Source organism: Abramis brama (assembly GCF_963993115.1).
Source record: "Abramis brama genome assembly, chromosome: 10".
Lineage (NCBI taxonomy): Eukaryota > Metazoa > Chordata > Actinopteri > Cypriniformes > Leuciscidae > Abramis > Abramis brama.
In genome coordinates this window covers 18,660,958-18,675,253 of record NC_139972.1, presented here as the reverse complement: position 1 = coordinate 18,675,253, position 14,296 = coordinate 18,660,958, and the positions used below count along the sequence as shown (strand labels likewise).

Here is a 14,296-nt window from a genome sequence, read left to right as displayed (position 1 = left end):
CAAACACACGCGAGAAGTGAAAAGGAAATAACGCAAGAACACGCGTGCGTGAGACCGGAGTTCTCGTGCGAGACTGAAATTGTTGTTAAAAATGATAGCCTGCAAGAAGATTTGTGATCCAAATTGTCTGTGCCCTGATTTGCAGTGAAAAGGAGAAAAAGAAAAACAAATTATACAGGAGGAAATGGTTGGGGAGACGAGGAGAGCAAGGATTGTGTGTTCTGCAAAGAGAGTTGGTGCTTTCGTTTCTGTTTTTTATTATTGTAAATATAATATATTATAGTATAGGCCCCAGAATATCAGTGTTTTATAGATATTATCTATAAAACACTGATATTCTGGGGCCTATACTATGAAGTTTGCGCCATGTTTTAGTTTGCGCCAACCCTGGGTTTTAGGCACCAAGAAAGTGGTTTGGCTTTTAGCAGTGTTCATCGCCATAGTAACTAATGCTCCCCGGCTAACCTGGTCCGGGGCAGGTTATGTTCCAGGTAAGAGGTTGCAAACCGAACTTAGACCAATCAGCTGTGAGCAAAGGATAAAGTCACTCCACCTGTTTTTACTCCAAATTAAAGGTCACTACATGTGATTTTTAAAGACAAAATCGTCTGGCTTTTAGTAATGCTTATTTAGAATAATCATTTTTTAGATATTATTTATGTAATTATACCCTTAATCGATCACACATGAACAATTTTAGTTCATCAATTATTATTATGCAGAGTTTAAATTAATAAATATATAAAGGTAATGTAAATACACTTTTGAATAAATATATAAAGTTAATATAAATACGTTTTAGAATCAATAGATGAAGCTATAAAATGACTACATGTGAGCTTAAATGTTCAATTCTCTCTATACCTTTATCAACTGTATAAACTAACACTGATATACAGTAGCGAGAATTTTTCTTTTTTCTTTCATAGACAGCTATTTCCTTCTTGCTGTGAAAAGTTGTTTAATTAAATTCTTAATATTTTAATACTTTTATTTAATAAGTGAATTGCGCTGCTTCTCTCGTGAGAAATGAATTTCAGCGAGTTTTGAATAGGCTTGTTTGAGATGCGCCTTGCCTCGCCTGAAACGTAGGCGAGAGTAGGCGGCTGCAGTGAGGGGAGTGAAAAAAAGTGCAGGCAAGACGGATAGATCTCTCTTCTCGTAGTGGATCAGACACCTGTGAGATCAAAGATGAACATTGCGGGATTCACCCTCGTGCACGGTGTTGCTAATAAACTGGATGTAATTTAAGCTTTGTTGCTTTTATATGAAAATAAATATAATGAACAAGACACCCAAAGTACTTGTTATTTAATTCCATTCCAAATACGTGTTTATCAATCATTTTTTCTTGATTTTGTTTTTCTTTAATACATAGCCTACATGTGTTTTTATATACATATATTTTATAAAAATGACATCACATAACCCATAAAGAGATCGCACTGTCAGAGAGTTTGGGGATATTCACACATCATTTATACACATAAAACATGATATCAGAGTTTTAAAATCAAACATTTTAAAAGAGAACAAAACATCACGGTTGTTTAAACCAATGAGCATTAAGCTGTGTCGTCAGCAAGTCATTTCCCATCATGCTTTTGATCAGCGCAGTCGATGGAGAGCAACTGCGCGCAACTGCAGAATCCGACACGTGCATGACATCAGAGCAAGGCGGACTGCACTCGGACACATTTCTAACCGGCATGCATCTCGCGCTGATCACCGTCTCTCATCGGAGATCAACGAGATAAAAAAATATTTTATATTTTTATTAAGTCCCGACCCTTAGCAAACAAGCGATTGCGCCGCCTTTAGTAAGTTAACTAACGTTAGTCGCAAGTTTGCAGTAAAAAGCAGTTGGGTTGTCGAGGTCAAAACACTATATAAGCTGTTATGTCATTTTTAGGGTGTTAAATGTGTGGATTTTGGGTTGAGTGTGTGGATTTTGTGAAGGTGTAAAGCATTTTTGATTAATATTTAATATAATAAAGTCTGATAAGTCTAAGGTCTGACATGGAACAACACGTCACATGGCATTTGTTGGCGATCTCCCAAAACCTGTCGGCGAGTGAAAATCGGGGCTAAAATCGTGCAGTGTGAACTCTGCATTAGCGGATCTGAATGCGATTGAGTGGTCGATTGTAAGGAAGATTAAACAATTAATCCCTTAAACAAGGGATTAAAGCAGACTAAATGATTGGAGAATTCCAGCATTCGTCACTTGAGTAATATGTACTTTCACAAGAAGATTATAAATTATGAGCTAAAAATTAAAAAAAATAAAAATGTTACGCAAGCACGGATGAAACATTCACAATAAGAAAACAGATGGGGTAAATTTCCATTAAAACTTAGCTGGTATCTCTGGTTATGGCCAAGAGATTAAGCTAGTGGTTACAGATAGACACTCAATTGTTATGGATAGACACCAAAAAATTATAATTTACTCACCATCATGTTGTTTGACTATCTGTCCTTTGTAGAACACCAAAGAAATTTAGCAGAATTTCTGAGCTATTCTCTTCAAAACAAATAAAGCTACCATGCACCAAAAAGCACAAACAAGCAGCACAAAATCATTATAAAATTAGACCTCACAATTTGTAATTTTTTTCCCCTTAACTTAAATGGTTATAATTTAGAAATGCTTTGAATTCAGACCTAAGTTTGGTCTATTTTTAAATAAGACTATTTAAGACTCAGCAGACTATTGCGGAAGTAAAAGCAGAAAAATAAAGCGTAAAAAAGTTATAGAAACAGTTACATTTGAACTCTAATTGCTAAAATCAAAAATCAAAGCCATATGTCTGACCATATGTCTGTCCTCCAAATTTTTTATCATTTCATGGTAACGCAATGTCGAATTATACCTAATTTATGATGATTACTAAAATATGAGATGTGGAAAAAAGGTAATACAAAAGCGCTCCAAGTGTCCCACTACCAATACACTGACAGTTAACAGGCTATGAAGCCTGGTGTGAATACCTGTACACATCCCAATTTGGGGACAAGTATCCAAACACCACATATCTGTTTGCCTGGCAATGTGATGCTATTTTGGCCTGACGCTTTCATTGTGCAAGCCATCCAGTGACATTCTGGGCCTGAAAGAGCAGCAGTGTTAAATATCATCTCCTGCAGAGAAGTCAGCATCCCGTCAACGTGCTGGGAAAGAAAAGACATTAATGCCGCCCTCGCTATTTACACAAGCATCGACAGAGCCGCTTTGCATCAGAGTGGTAAAAACAGAAACCACACGTTTTAATTAATCGTCAAATAAACGAGACAGCAATAAACAGGGCTTGATCCGGAGGTGCTTTTGTAGGTGTAGGAGGTGAGGAGACATGGGAGAAGGAGGAGAGCAGCGGCGGTTAATTATCCAACTATACCCGTGTAAGTTGGGAGCGGTTTGTTCAGTGTTTGAATGACAAAGGAGATGACAGAGGCAAGCTCAGGAGAGGCGGCGATTGCATTGGCTGCTTAATAATTGATCTATGAAAGCAGGAGCTTGTTTCGTGTAGATGAGCACACCGCCTCATCTGATCCCTGAGCCGCTGGAATCAGAGGGATTGTTTTTGTAATATGCCACGAAAATAAGCAGATCAATGCTCTTTTTACAGAGCGCAAACATCTCACAACCAAGCCTTACCACAGTGAATTAACATGCTTCACACTTGTACACACAACACATTCAAAAACCACACACATTCCCTTTGCTAAATCAGCTGGAACTAAATTTACATTTTGCACTGCTCAATATGGCACCAGATAGATTAGATGGCATTCTCATCACCACTGAAAGCCCAGACCTACATTAAATGGGCTCTTTTTTTGCTATCTCTCCCTCCGTCTCGCTCTTTCTCTTTCGGTTCGCCTAGTCCGTGCAGTTCCAAACCATAATGAAGTCAGTTTAAACAGCTTTTGAACATTCATTTCCTTAATGAGGGGAAGGTCCTTTAATGCTTTTCTCCAGTGAGACAGGCTGTGCGGGTGCTAATAAACACGACTCACAAAAACAACATCTCTTAACTGAGTATCTGAGGCCTTCACTAATTTTTTGTTAGCATTTAATTATACTTCAGCATTATGACTGACATTATTAGTGCTCTTTCTGGCAGGATGTAATTGAAAGTAATTTTACATTAATGCTAAGTCTAAAGTGCGATACAACGCAGAGTTTTGAAATATCTTGTGATCGACATAACTGCTTTAAACAGCCAAAGTGTATTCAAATAATTTACTTGAAATGCTGCAAAACCTTTGATAAACTGCATCATCTACTGCTCTCTGAACTGGTTATTGAGTATTTATATGAGGGTGATAAAGCTATGGCTGATGTAACTTCTTCATTTCTAAAGGGATAGTTCACCCAAAAATGTTTTTTTGTTGATTACAAATTCTATTGAAAATTCGGCTTGAAAAATTAACATGAATTTCAGAATGACTTGCTATTTGATTTGTTCCTCTTTTGAGCTAATGACAGTAGCACTCAAGCTTAATGAACTCCACAAGTTTGTGTAAAGTAAGTGATCCAGCATGATTTGAAATGATCATGTGACTCTTTGTTACAGATGGTCAGATGCTCTGGCTTCCATTAAACCACAAGATGGTATTTGGATCAACCTCATTCATTTGCACATTCAATTCATCTAAAGTCATATAAAATCTGAAAAATCCCTTAAAAACACCCTAAAACTTTTGGGATTTATTTCTAGGTTGAATTATTATTTTTTGAATCCTAGATTTTCAATGTGGCTTCAGACAGTATAAGTAAGCCAGTTTCCCTGAAAAGTGAACTGAATAGGAATCTTTATAGAGTGAGTGACCTCCATGAGTCAGACAGCTTCCTCCTCAGTGTTGCAAACCATTAATTGTTCTACAAGTCTTTGTTTACGACATCAACATAAAAAGCAGCGTTCATATGCTCATTTTCTTTTTCCAGTGTGTTAATTCTGAGAGTTACAGTCTGCCTTAAGGCAGCAAATCTGGTTTAGAACCCCATCACTTTAATTAACAGTGATTACAAATTACACCGTTCAGCGTGAGGACTAACGAGAGATCCAGGCCATCGATAGAGATGTGCTTTACAGCTTAAAAGCGGAAGACAATACTCACCTATTCTGAAGGAGAGCGGGCCACTGGTGGCGTTTCTCACCCACATGGCTAAGAAGAGCAGAGACGCCCAGGCTGCGAGCATCTTCTTTGACTCCTCATGGGTCCAGCCCTGGGGGTTTCCCTTCACACAGCCACCTGCCACACAAAACACAACAGAAGTATTTAGCACACACTTTTCAATCAAAGGAGTTACATACGCATTTGGTACAATCGTTTGTTGGTGGCAAAAAAAAAAATCTAGTTTATTTCACTATGGTAAAGCTTGCTAAACTTTTTTGGTTCCTAAAAACATTATAATTGGGTGCTTCTTCAACTAAAGGGTATTTTCTTTGGCCTTTTTAGAAAATACATTTTCTTAAAACACATATTTTACACTTTTACTAGTTAGTCAACAAAATACTAATGTCCAAAAGTGTATAATAATACAATGCAGGAGAACTTTGCTGTAATTGTTATGCTTTCTAAAAGTCATGAAGCATTTGCCCAACTATACTGCCATTTTCACCACTTTTTCACCATTTTCACCACCAGATATTGAGCTTAAAGGTAGGGTAGACAATTTCGGAGCAAATTGTCAATAGCAATCAATCAATAGCAAGCTAGCTTCGAAAGCATAAGATCCCACCCTCCCTTCAGAGCGCTATCCAAAGCGCTCACATACAGTAAAAGTGCTTGAAGTTGAAGAAAAACCTAATCATATAACCAATAAACTGTTTTGGAAACTACATACTGTAGGTTTTCTTCTCCTAAAAAGAATGTTCCAAGAAACTTACCCCAAACATGACTAAATGGGAACCATACAATGATGTTCTGGTTTGCTGGCCATTTCAAATTGGCTGAATTTCAGGAAATAAATAAACTACTATTCTGTGAAACGCTCAGCTGCTTATTGCAACAATAGAGACAATGCAACTACAGTGTCTCTATGTCTAATAATTACATTAATGATTCATGTCACTACCAACATATGTTTCATACCAGCTGAATTATCCAAATATAATTTAAAAATAACAATCAGATTAGCCACTTGAATAAAACATGACTGATGCTTATCACATTTACAAAAGTACAGTATAGGTTCATTACTAGTTTAAAGGTGCAGTATGTTATATTGACAGCTAGCAGTTAAAATGGGTAATAAAGTCCAAATTCAAAATACTGGAGAGAGTTGATTCCTCCGCAGGTTGCCAGATTGAGGACACGCAACAGGAACGAGCGCAACTGACCATGGAAGGCGACGAGCCTGGCAATGTATGTTGATCAGTTGAAATTTCCTCATTTTAAAATGCCTCTGGTCATAGAGCTTTATAGATGTATGCAGAGGCTTTTAAGGTCGGGTAGAATCTGCAATCTCTGATCCAGTTTATTGCCTGGCAGTATTACAGCACAACGTCACACAAACCATGATATAAAGTTAAGGAAACTAAGCAACCGAGAGCAATATATGTTTTCATCAGATGTAATGTTTGTTCAGTAGGCTCCATCAGATCTGGATGTGGAGTGTTGAATATTCTGCCGAATTTGAACCACTGAATTTGCAGAAGCGAATTTGTAAAGTTAAATAAAATGGACCGAAAATTGCCTGTCGAATATTATAGGTTGTATTTTTAACAGACTTTTGGAAGTGAAGTCTGGAAGGCGGATATGGATTATTGAATGCAATGCATTAAAATGCAAGACGTCTACTGTTAATGCAATGGATTATTATTAATTTTTTTTTTTTTTCAATTGGTGAAATTCAACATGCTTTTTTGTTTCGAATAAATTTGTCATTATTTTTCTTCCATACAAGTCGCAATACTATTGGTTAAATTGGCAGTGGGCGAGACCACACAGACCAAGACAAAAACAAGACATTCCGACACGGAAAGCAGAAACATGTTTGTGAACTAGCATGTTTCCTAAATATCTGCAAACATATTATGGTATTTTGACACTTAAAAAAAAAAAAATTACATACAGCACCTTTAACATCTATTCGATAACGTTACGAGAAAATACAGTAAGCTGTAAAATGCTTACTCATTACAACTTATCTTCTCTTGCTTATGCAGAGCATTTAAACACACACACAAACACACACACATCAAGGATCAAGCAGCTAGACAGAGACTTCAAGAAAGGATGTGCATCAGGAAACACATGCCTAATTCATTTATTCAAGCAGGATGTAATGACAATTAGAAATTGCATGCACATCCAAATCATTTTGCTCAAATGCAATTACAGCAAATCAACTTCAATGGTTTCGCATGGCCTGAGCAAAGCAAGTTCAGCAGCAGAATACAGAACAGAAACAACATTTGTAGACACTTGTTTTTTTTGTTTTTTTTTACTGCTGTACAGTTAATAAATGTCTATAATCTCATGCTGTTAAAATGACTATGGGTTTTTCATTCTCTGAAATAATTAGCAGCAAAATAATAAGCCTAATGTGTAAAAATAAATATCTCATGGATGTATTTATTTAAATTGATAATTCACCTAAAAATAAATATTCTGTCATCATACTCACTCTCTTTTCATTTCCAAACCTAAATGGGCCCTATCATACACCCAGCGCAATGCCACGCAAGTGTTTTTTGCTAGTTAGTTAGTTCGTGAGGGTGAAATTAGCATAGAATATTCCACCGCTACATTCACATTCTCCTCAACAGTCGTTTTGCTGTTTTTATAAAAAAATAAAAACCATTATAAACTAATGTAAAAGTCTGCTCCGCTCATCCAGCATGAGTTGCCGTCGCAATCAGTGAAGCAGGAATCACAGTTCAATGATCGCGTGACGATGGCGAATGATTTGTTGCGCAACAGAGCCTAAACGTCTGATAAATGTCCTATCTTGTAGAATGTGCGCTTAGCACCTAGTTCCCTATACACAGAGTACGCGCGATCACTAATTTGAAAGTGAAAGTAAAACACGAACTCCCTGATGCGCACAAATTAGGCTGCACACATACAATACTAGTCTGTCTCCCAATGCCCATCTCTGGACTGTGTAGTTGTGGCTCTGGTCTCTGTTTTGGTCTTTGTTTGCACTTCGAATATTGAGAGAGTAATGTAACGTCTTAAGGACAACAGACAAGGGAGGCTCCGTTTCTGAACTTATAATCGTAACGCAAGAACAACTGTAGAGACAAACGCACCAGCCTCGTTTCTCTCTGCCCGGCCTTTTCAAAACTCACCGCATTAACCCTATAACTTTCTTTCAATACATTTGATAATTCATACTCATAAAGTAGACCTGAAATTACATGCATTAGAAGATTATTAGTTAAAACATTTCAAAATGCACCTGCATACTATTTTTCCAGTCATGAATTTTGTCATTGAGGATTTCTGAAAAATTGTGCAAAAATCTTGTCTAGTCTCGTTCTTGTGAACCCAATCTCGTGTCTCGTTTCGTCTCGTGAGATAAGTGTCTCGTTGTCACACCCCTGTTGTTTAAATAGCAAATGCATTTGCAGCCGTATGTTCGCCCAATGGGCGTGCTGGTCTGAAAACGAGGTGTGTTCAGGCACATTGATGGCAAGTTGCTATTTTGAGGCAACAGAAATAGACTGTCATTGACCAACAAAAACCTGGTCTAAAGTCAATGGCGCAGTATTTTGTTTTTTTTTGTTTTTTTATTTAAAGGGCGCATTACTAATATGAGACTATAGGCGTGTGCACAACGCACATACACTCTGCTTATTACACACACAGGGACACGCAGCAGCACACAAACATGCCAAATATTAAAAATAAAAGGATTACAATGTAAAAGAATTTTACATAAAGATATGGTGGAATCCATGTGCTTTAGACCATGCGCTTAGATTGTTAAAATAGGGCCCCTTGACTTGCTTTCTTCTGTAGAACACAAAAGAAGATATTTTGAAATATGTTGGAATGTTGGATTTTTGGACCCCAGTGACTTTCATTGTGTGGACAAAAACAGTTGAAACATTCTTCAAAAGATCTTCTTTTGTGTTCCAAAGAAAGACAATTTTCATTTTTGGGTGAATTATCCATTTAACACTTTTGCATTTGGTATTTCAGTGCAAAACCTAGAATTGTATCCATTACAAAACCAACAGTCCAGTTGAACAAATCCCTAAGTTTGTTCTTTTTTTCCATCACAACCTTTTCTTCACCTCATTCACAAAAGTTACCACTTTTTAATCGATAAGAAAACACATTAACACCAATCAGAAACTCATCCTGGAAATACAGGAAGTTTTTTAATATGAAGTGAGGCTGGAAATGTATCTGGCAAAAGGCTCCATTTAGGAACTGACAGGCAATTAAAAATACAGTAGAGACCCTGCAAACGCCACACAGCATACAATGTAGTCTTTTGACTATGAACAGAAGGATGAAAATAGAATGTGTTCCGTTTCTTACTCGTTTATGAATCTGTCATCACTCTCAAAGGGAAACATGTGAATCAGACCCGCTGTGTCTTCAGTTCAAACCGCTACCCATCTCTGCTCAGACAAGCCATGCAGTGGATTTTTTTCCCCTCTTTTTTTCTCCCTTTAAACAAACACTGTTCAGAAAAAAACTGTTAAAGGTGGAATGGCTTGCCATGGTGACATGGAAGATTTTTTGAGTCATTTGAGGGGAGGGCTGAATCAGTAATGGGATACCACAGAAATAGCATGAAGGTTGTCTTTGTAAGACAAGTGCTCGCTGTGGGGAGTAAAACAGGCGAAGCAGTTTGATTTTGACTAGCCAATGCAAAAATATCTAACAACTAAAGCCAAGTGACTGATTCTATACAATATGGAGTAATTCAATCCAAACATTAATTAGTCCTGTCTCAGTCCCCAGGATGCATCCCTTTGTTAAAGGCATCAAATTAAGATCTAGCAATTGAGAAGCTGTTTTCAATTAAAGCTAGATAAAGGCTGCTGGACCACGAGCACCGCAAACAAGTCAAACCTGTCACTCATAACTGTAGCTTCATCACATATTCTCTCCAAATACCTCTAAGTGTCCATCAAAGCTCTCGTCTCAAAAACAACGGCCAGACTGACAGACAGCATTTTTATGCTGCACTCACGGCTGACATTCGCTGCCAATCAAAAAGCAAGTCAGGGAGGAGGATTGCTCTTCTAGATGTCAATGAGAAGACTGAACCGCAGGGTAAATACTTTGTGAATACAATTAGAATTCATAACCATTCATAATGGATAATAAAGTTTCTGGTTGATGTTTTTCTTGAAGTCTCCAAGTTGTAAACGACTGGAAGCGGATGAAAGTAAACATACGCAGCAAGAATTAAATTAATCGTCTGTCAGAAATCTACACATGACATTTCATCATTAAATTTTATTTATTTTTTATTCAGAGGAATCAAATGTAAACAATGCAAGCAGGGAATCTTTAACAGGATTGCCGTGAGACACACTCTGGGCCGCTGTTTCATTGTGTCACGCTGCCAAAACAAACATCGTTCCACATTAGAAGTAGCTCTTTACAATTTCGAGATGCAGCCTTAGTGGTTTATTTCAAGAATTTGTAAAATAATTGATTCAAAAGTCACATTAGGCAATCACTACTCAGCTACCCGGCTGAGTTGCCCTGCAAATGGTGCATTTTGGAGCTCTTTTGGGGTTGAACACGCTCTGTGGAATAACAACAGTGCATGAGAGCCAGATTTTGGTAAGTGCCACCTTTGAATTGTCTACTCAAAAAATCATTTTGATTTTCAATTGCTGAGTGCCATAAAAAAAACTTTAAGGATTAAATGTGTTATTTTTGTAACATTGAGAGAAAGGTGAACTTATAAAATCATTTACTTTATTTTAAATGTTTTGGATTACTACGTAAAACATTAATGAATAAATGTTTCTAATTTTATTTGTTTTGTCTTTATCTGCTTTGTACCAAAAAGTGTTATTTTTGGAAACTGTATATCAATATTGTGTAATTTAATACAGTAAATAATAAAGTAGCCTTTTAGCATGCTTTTATCCAAAGCAACTTACAATAAATGTATTACAGAGAGCGTTCACCTAGAGTAAACTGGGGTTAAGTGTTTTACTTAAAGGCACAATGCCGCTTATGAATCACCCCTTACTGGGTTCAAACCTAAAAGTTTTGGCTGCCAGCCCAAGTCTTTAACCTCTACATCACAACCCCCCTTAATACATTAAATATTGCTATTTTAATTGACACATTTAACTGCATCATGTAATGTCCACCTTCTCGGTTCCTCTCCAGCCACTGACATTCAGGATATGAAGAGTATGATGTATTTTACCATTTTTAAAGGGATAAATCACTCAAACATGAAAATTCTGCCACCATTTACTCACCCTCATGTCGTTCCTGTACGACAGACTTGCTTTTATGGAAGACAAATAGGAATATATTTTAAACAATTTATCAGTCCATTAATTGAAAGTCAGTGAGGTCCAATGTTGAACACTTCTTTGAAATAAGTTGTGTTGTGTTGCACAGTAGAAGGAAAGTAACATCAGCATGTCCTCACAATGTAGGGGGCGTGGCCTAACACCTGAATACTTTCGCACCAGATGAACCTTTTCATAGTTCCTAGAACTATTGGCGGAAGTACCCGGATATTGGCGTGTTCGCACCACAGGAACTAGGAACTATTATAGTTCTAGGAACTCATTTTGGAGGAACTTATTTAGCTCCTACTTCAGAGTAGGGTCTAAACCAGCACTACAGGGACTATCTGTGACGTTAGTGTGCGCCGGTTGGCAGAACGCACGCGAAACACCAGTACTCGCCATTTTTTTAAAAAAAAAGCTGTGTAAACACACAGATTATAGCCTATATATTTACTCCAGAAACTAACTCTACGAACATGGATATATGTGATAGATGGGCCTCTTAACCTTTACGATAAGGAGAAAATTCAATGCAACTTTGAAGGGACCGCTCAGCTAACAACACTGGACATCAACCACACGGCATACGCTTATAACTTTTCATTACTGTCTACTTTCTATGTATGACAGTTCTATCTAATAACGTATTTGGCAGGACTGTTAGACAGATCGTAAATTAATGAATACAGAGAATGTGAGCACTGTTAGCTCAGGCTCTGGTGTTCTAAGCAACGTCAACGGTCCGCTGCGCCATCAAAATAAAAATCACAACAACAAGCCCGGCTTATGTCACTTCAGAGTTCCTACTGGCGATGCAAATGCAACCAGGAAAACATTCCTAGGGGAACCATTAGTTCTCGGAGAACCACCCTGGAGGCTAGTTCCTAGAACTAAGTTCCTAGAACTATCTGGTGCGAAACCCCTAAAATAAGGACTTTGGGTCCTCATAATGTAGGTCAAACCGGCAAATACACACACACACACACACACACACACACACACACACACACACACACACACACACACACACACACACACACACACACACGTTGGGTTTATTGGGACATTCCATAGACAATGATTTTTATCTATCCCCTAACCCTAAACCTACCCATCACAAAAAACTTTCTGCATTTTTACATTTTCAAAAAAACATAAGCTGTTTTCCTTATGGCAGGGGTGTCAAACTCAGTTCCTGGAGGGCCACAGCCCTGCAGAGTTTAGCTTCAACCCTAATTAAACACACCTGATCAGCTAATCAAGTCCTTCAGGCTTATTTGAATGTGTATATTGAAGCAGGGTTGGAACAAAACTCTGTAGGGCTGTGGCCTTCCAGGAACTGAGTTTGACACCTGTGCCTTATGGGGACCAAAAAAAGTCCCTTACAAGGTCAAAAATAGTAATTTTATAAATCCATTTGGGAGAGAACAATATTGCACTTGCAGACTGTCTTGCTATATGAGTAATGCTTTTGTTTGTTGTAACAGTATGTTATTTAGGCTACTTTACTTTACTAAGAGCCAAAAAGCTGCATCATAACAACTGCTACATTTAGTCTCAATCACGGCATGAATCACAAGAGACAGCCTGTGACAGACACAAAAGCACAATGTGATTGTATTAGGTGAAGCAGGGGGAATTCAAGTCAACCAGAACATTTTTTGTTAGTGAGATGAATGGCATAAAGTGGCCCAATTTACCTGAATTTATCCTATTTCCATAAAACTTTAAAACTTAAGTTTGTCCAAGCAGTTCTGGGATATCTGCCAGTGTTAGGCTACATCAAAATTATTATGAATCTTCATTAATATTGAACATCACAAAGCAAATACAGATTGAAACATTATAAAACAGGGGCCATACTGAGGGTAAAGCTTTAAAATTCAGACCTAAACAGCACCGATCCAACCTGGATCTGAATGGATAACAGAAGAAACCCTGTGACAGAAGAAAATGATGTATGACTCAATACCATATATTTGCAAATCAAATTGTAGGCAATCCAGTATGACATCCAACATATAAATTAATTAATGATTTCAATCAACAAACCACATACAGTATGACAAAAAACAAGAAGGTGTGTGTATGTAAGTGTGCAATAGAATGATATATCTTAAAATAAAAATAAAAATATATAAAAAAAAAAATCATTTTTTGCATACATTTGAAAATATGTTTCTTCTGTAAGAGAATGGAAAGTTAAAATATAAAACCGATAAACAACAACAACAACAACTTATACGCTCCTATTCCTATTCCGGCTTTAGCAGGGCATAAACAAAAAGCTTGTTAAAGTCAGTAGGTTCACAACATTCTAAATCAAAACCATAAAAGACATTGTATTTCACGATGCATACTGAATCACCATGATACCAGAAGGTCACTCGCAGGTTAAAACTTTACTATCAGAGAAATCAACGATATCCTTGCAAGATATATCTGCCTGGTGTTAACATGTCCGACATGAATAACTATACAACCCATCTGTGGGGTTATTTAGCCTCCATGATAAATGGCTAAACTTCCAGCGGTTTAGGAAGTTCTCAGTTTTCAGTTCAATTTCAAGAACTGGGTCAAAAAGAGAGGAAACAGAACAAAGAAATGCATACAAATGTGTTGACCTATTTTGATATAGAGAGGCTGCAGAGTAAACATTGTCACTTTATAATATAATCACTTCCTAATAAAACACAGCACTGTCTTAGGTAACATATAACTAGGCAAGTGCCAGAAGCCTAAATCCGAATTTGGAAAGGCATGGAAAATGAGTAATGGTGCAGAAAGTGCAGAAAGACTGAAATGTTGTCTGAAAATCTGAAAGCAAAATA

At 37.3% G+C, this 14,296-nt stretch overlaps 1 protein-coding gene across 2 annotated transcripts in view; it reads right to left on the bottom strand.

The window, feature by feature from the left end:
* Positions 1-14,296, bottom strand: part of grik4 (glutamate receptor, ionotropic, kainate 4) — a 397,525-nt gene that overhangs the window by 194,897 nt on the left and 188,332 nt on the right. For both annotated transcript variants that reach the window (XM_084125539.1, XM_084125538.1), the window contains exon 3: positions 5,125-5,259. In XM_084125539.1, coding sequence (XP_083981665.1) covers positions 5,125-5,206 — 82 coding nt within the window. In that variant the 5' untranslated portion in view covers positions 5,207-5,259. The remainder of the gene's footprint in view (positions 1-5,124; positions 5,260-14,296) is intronic.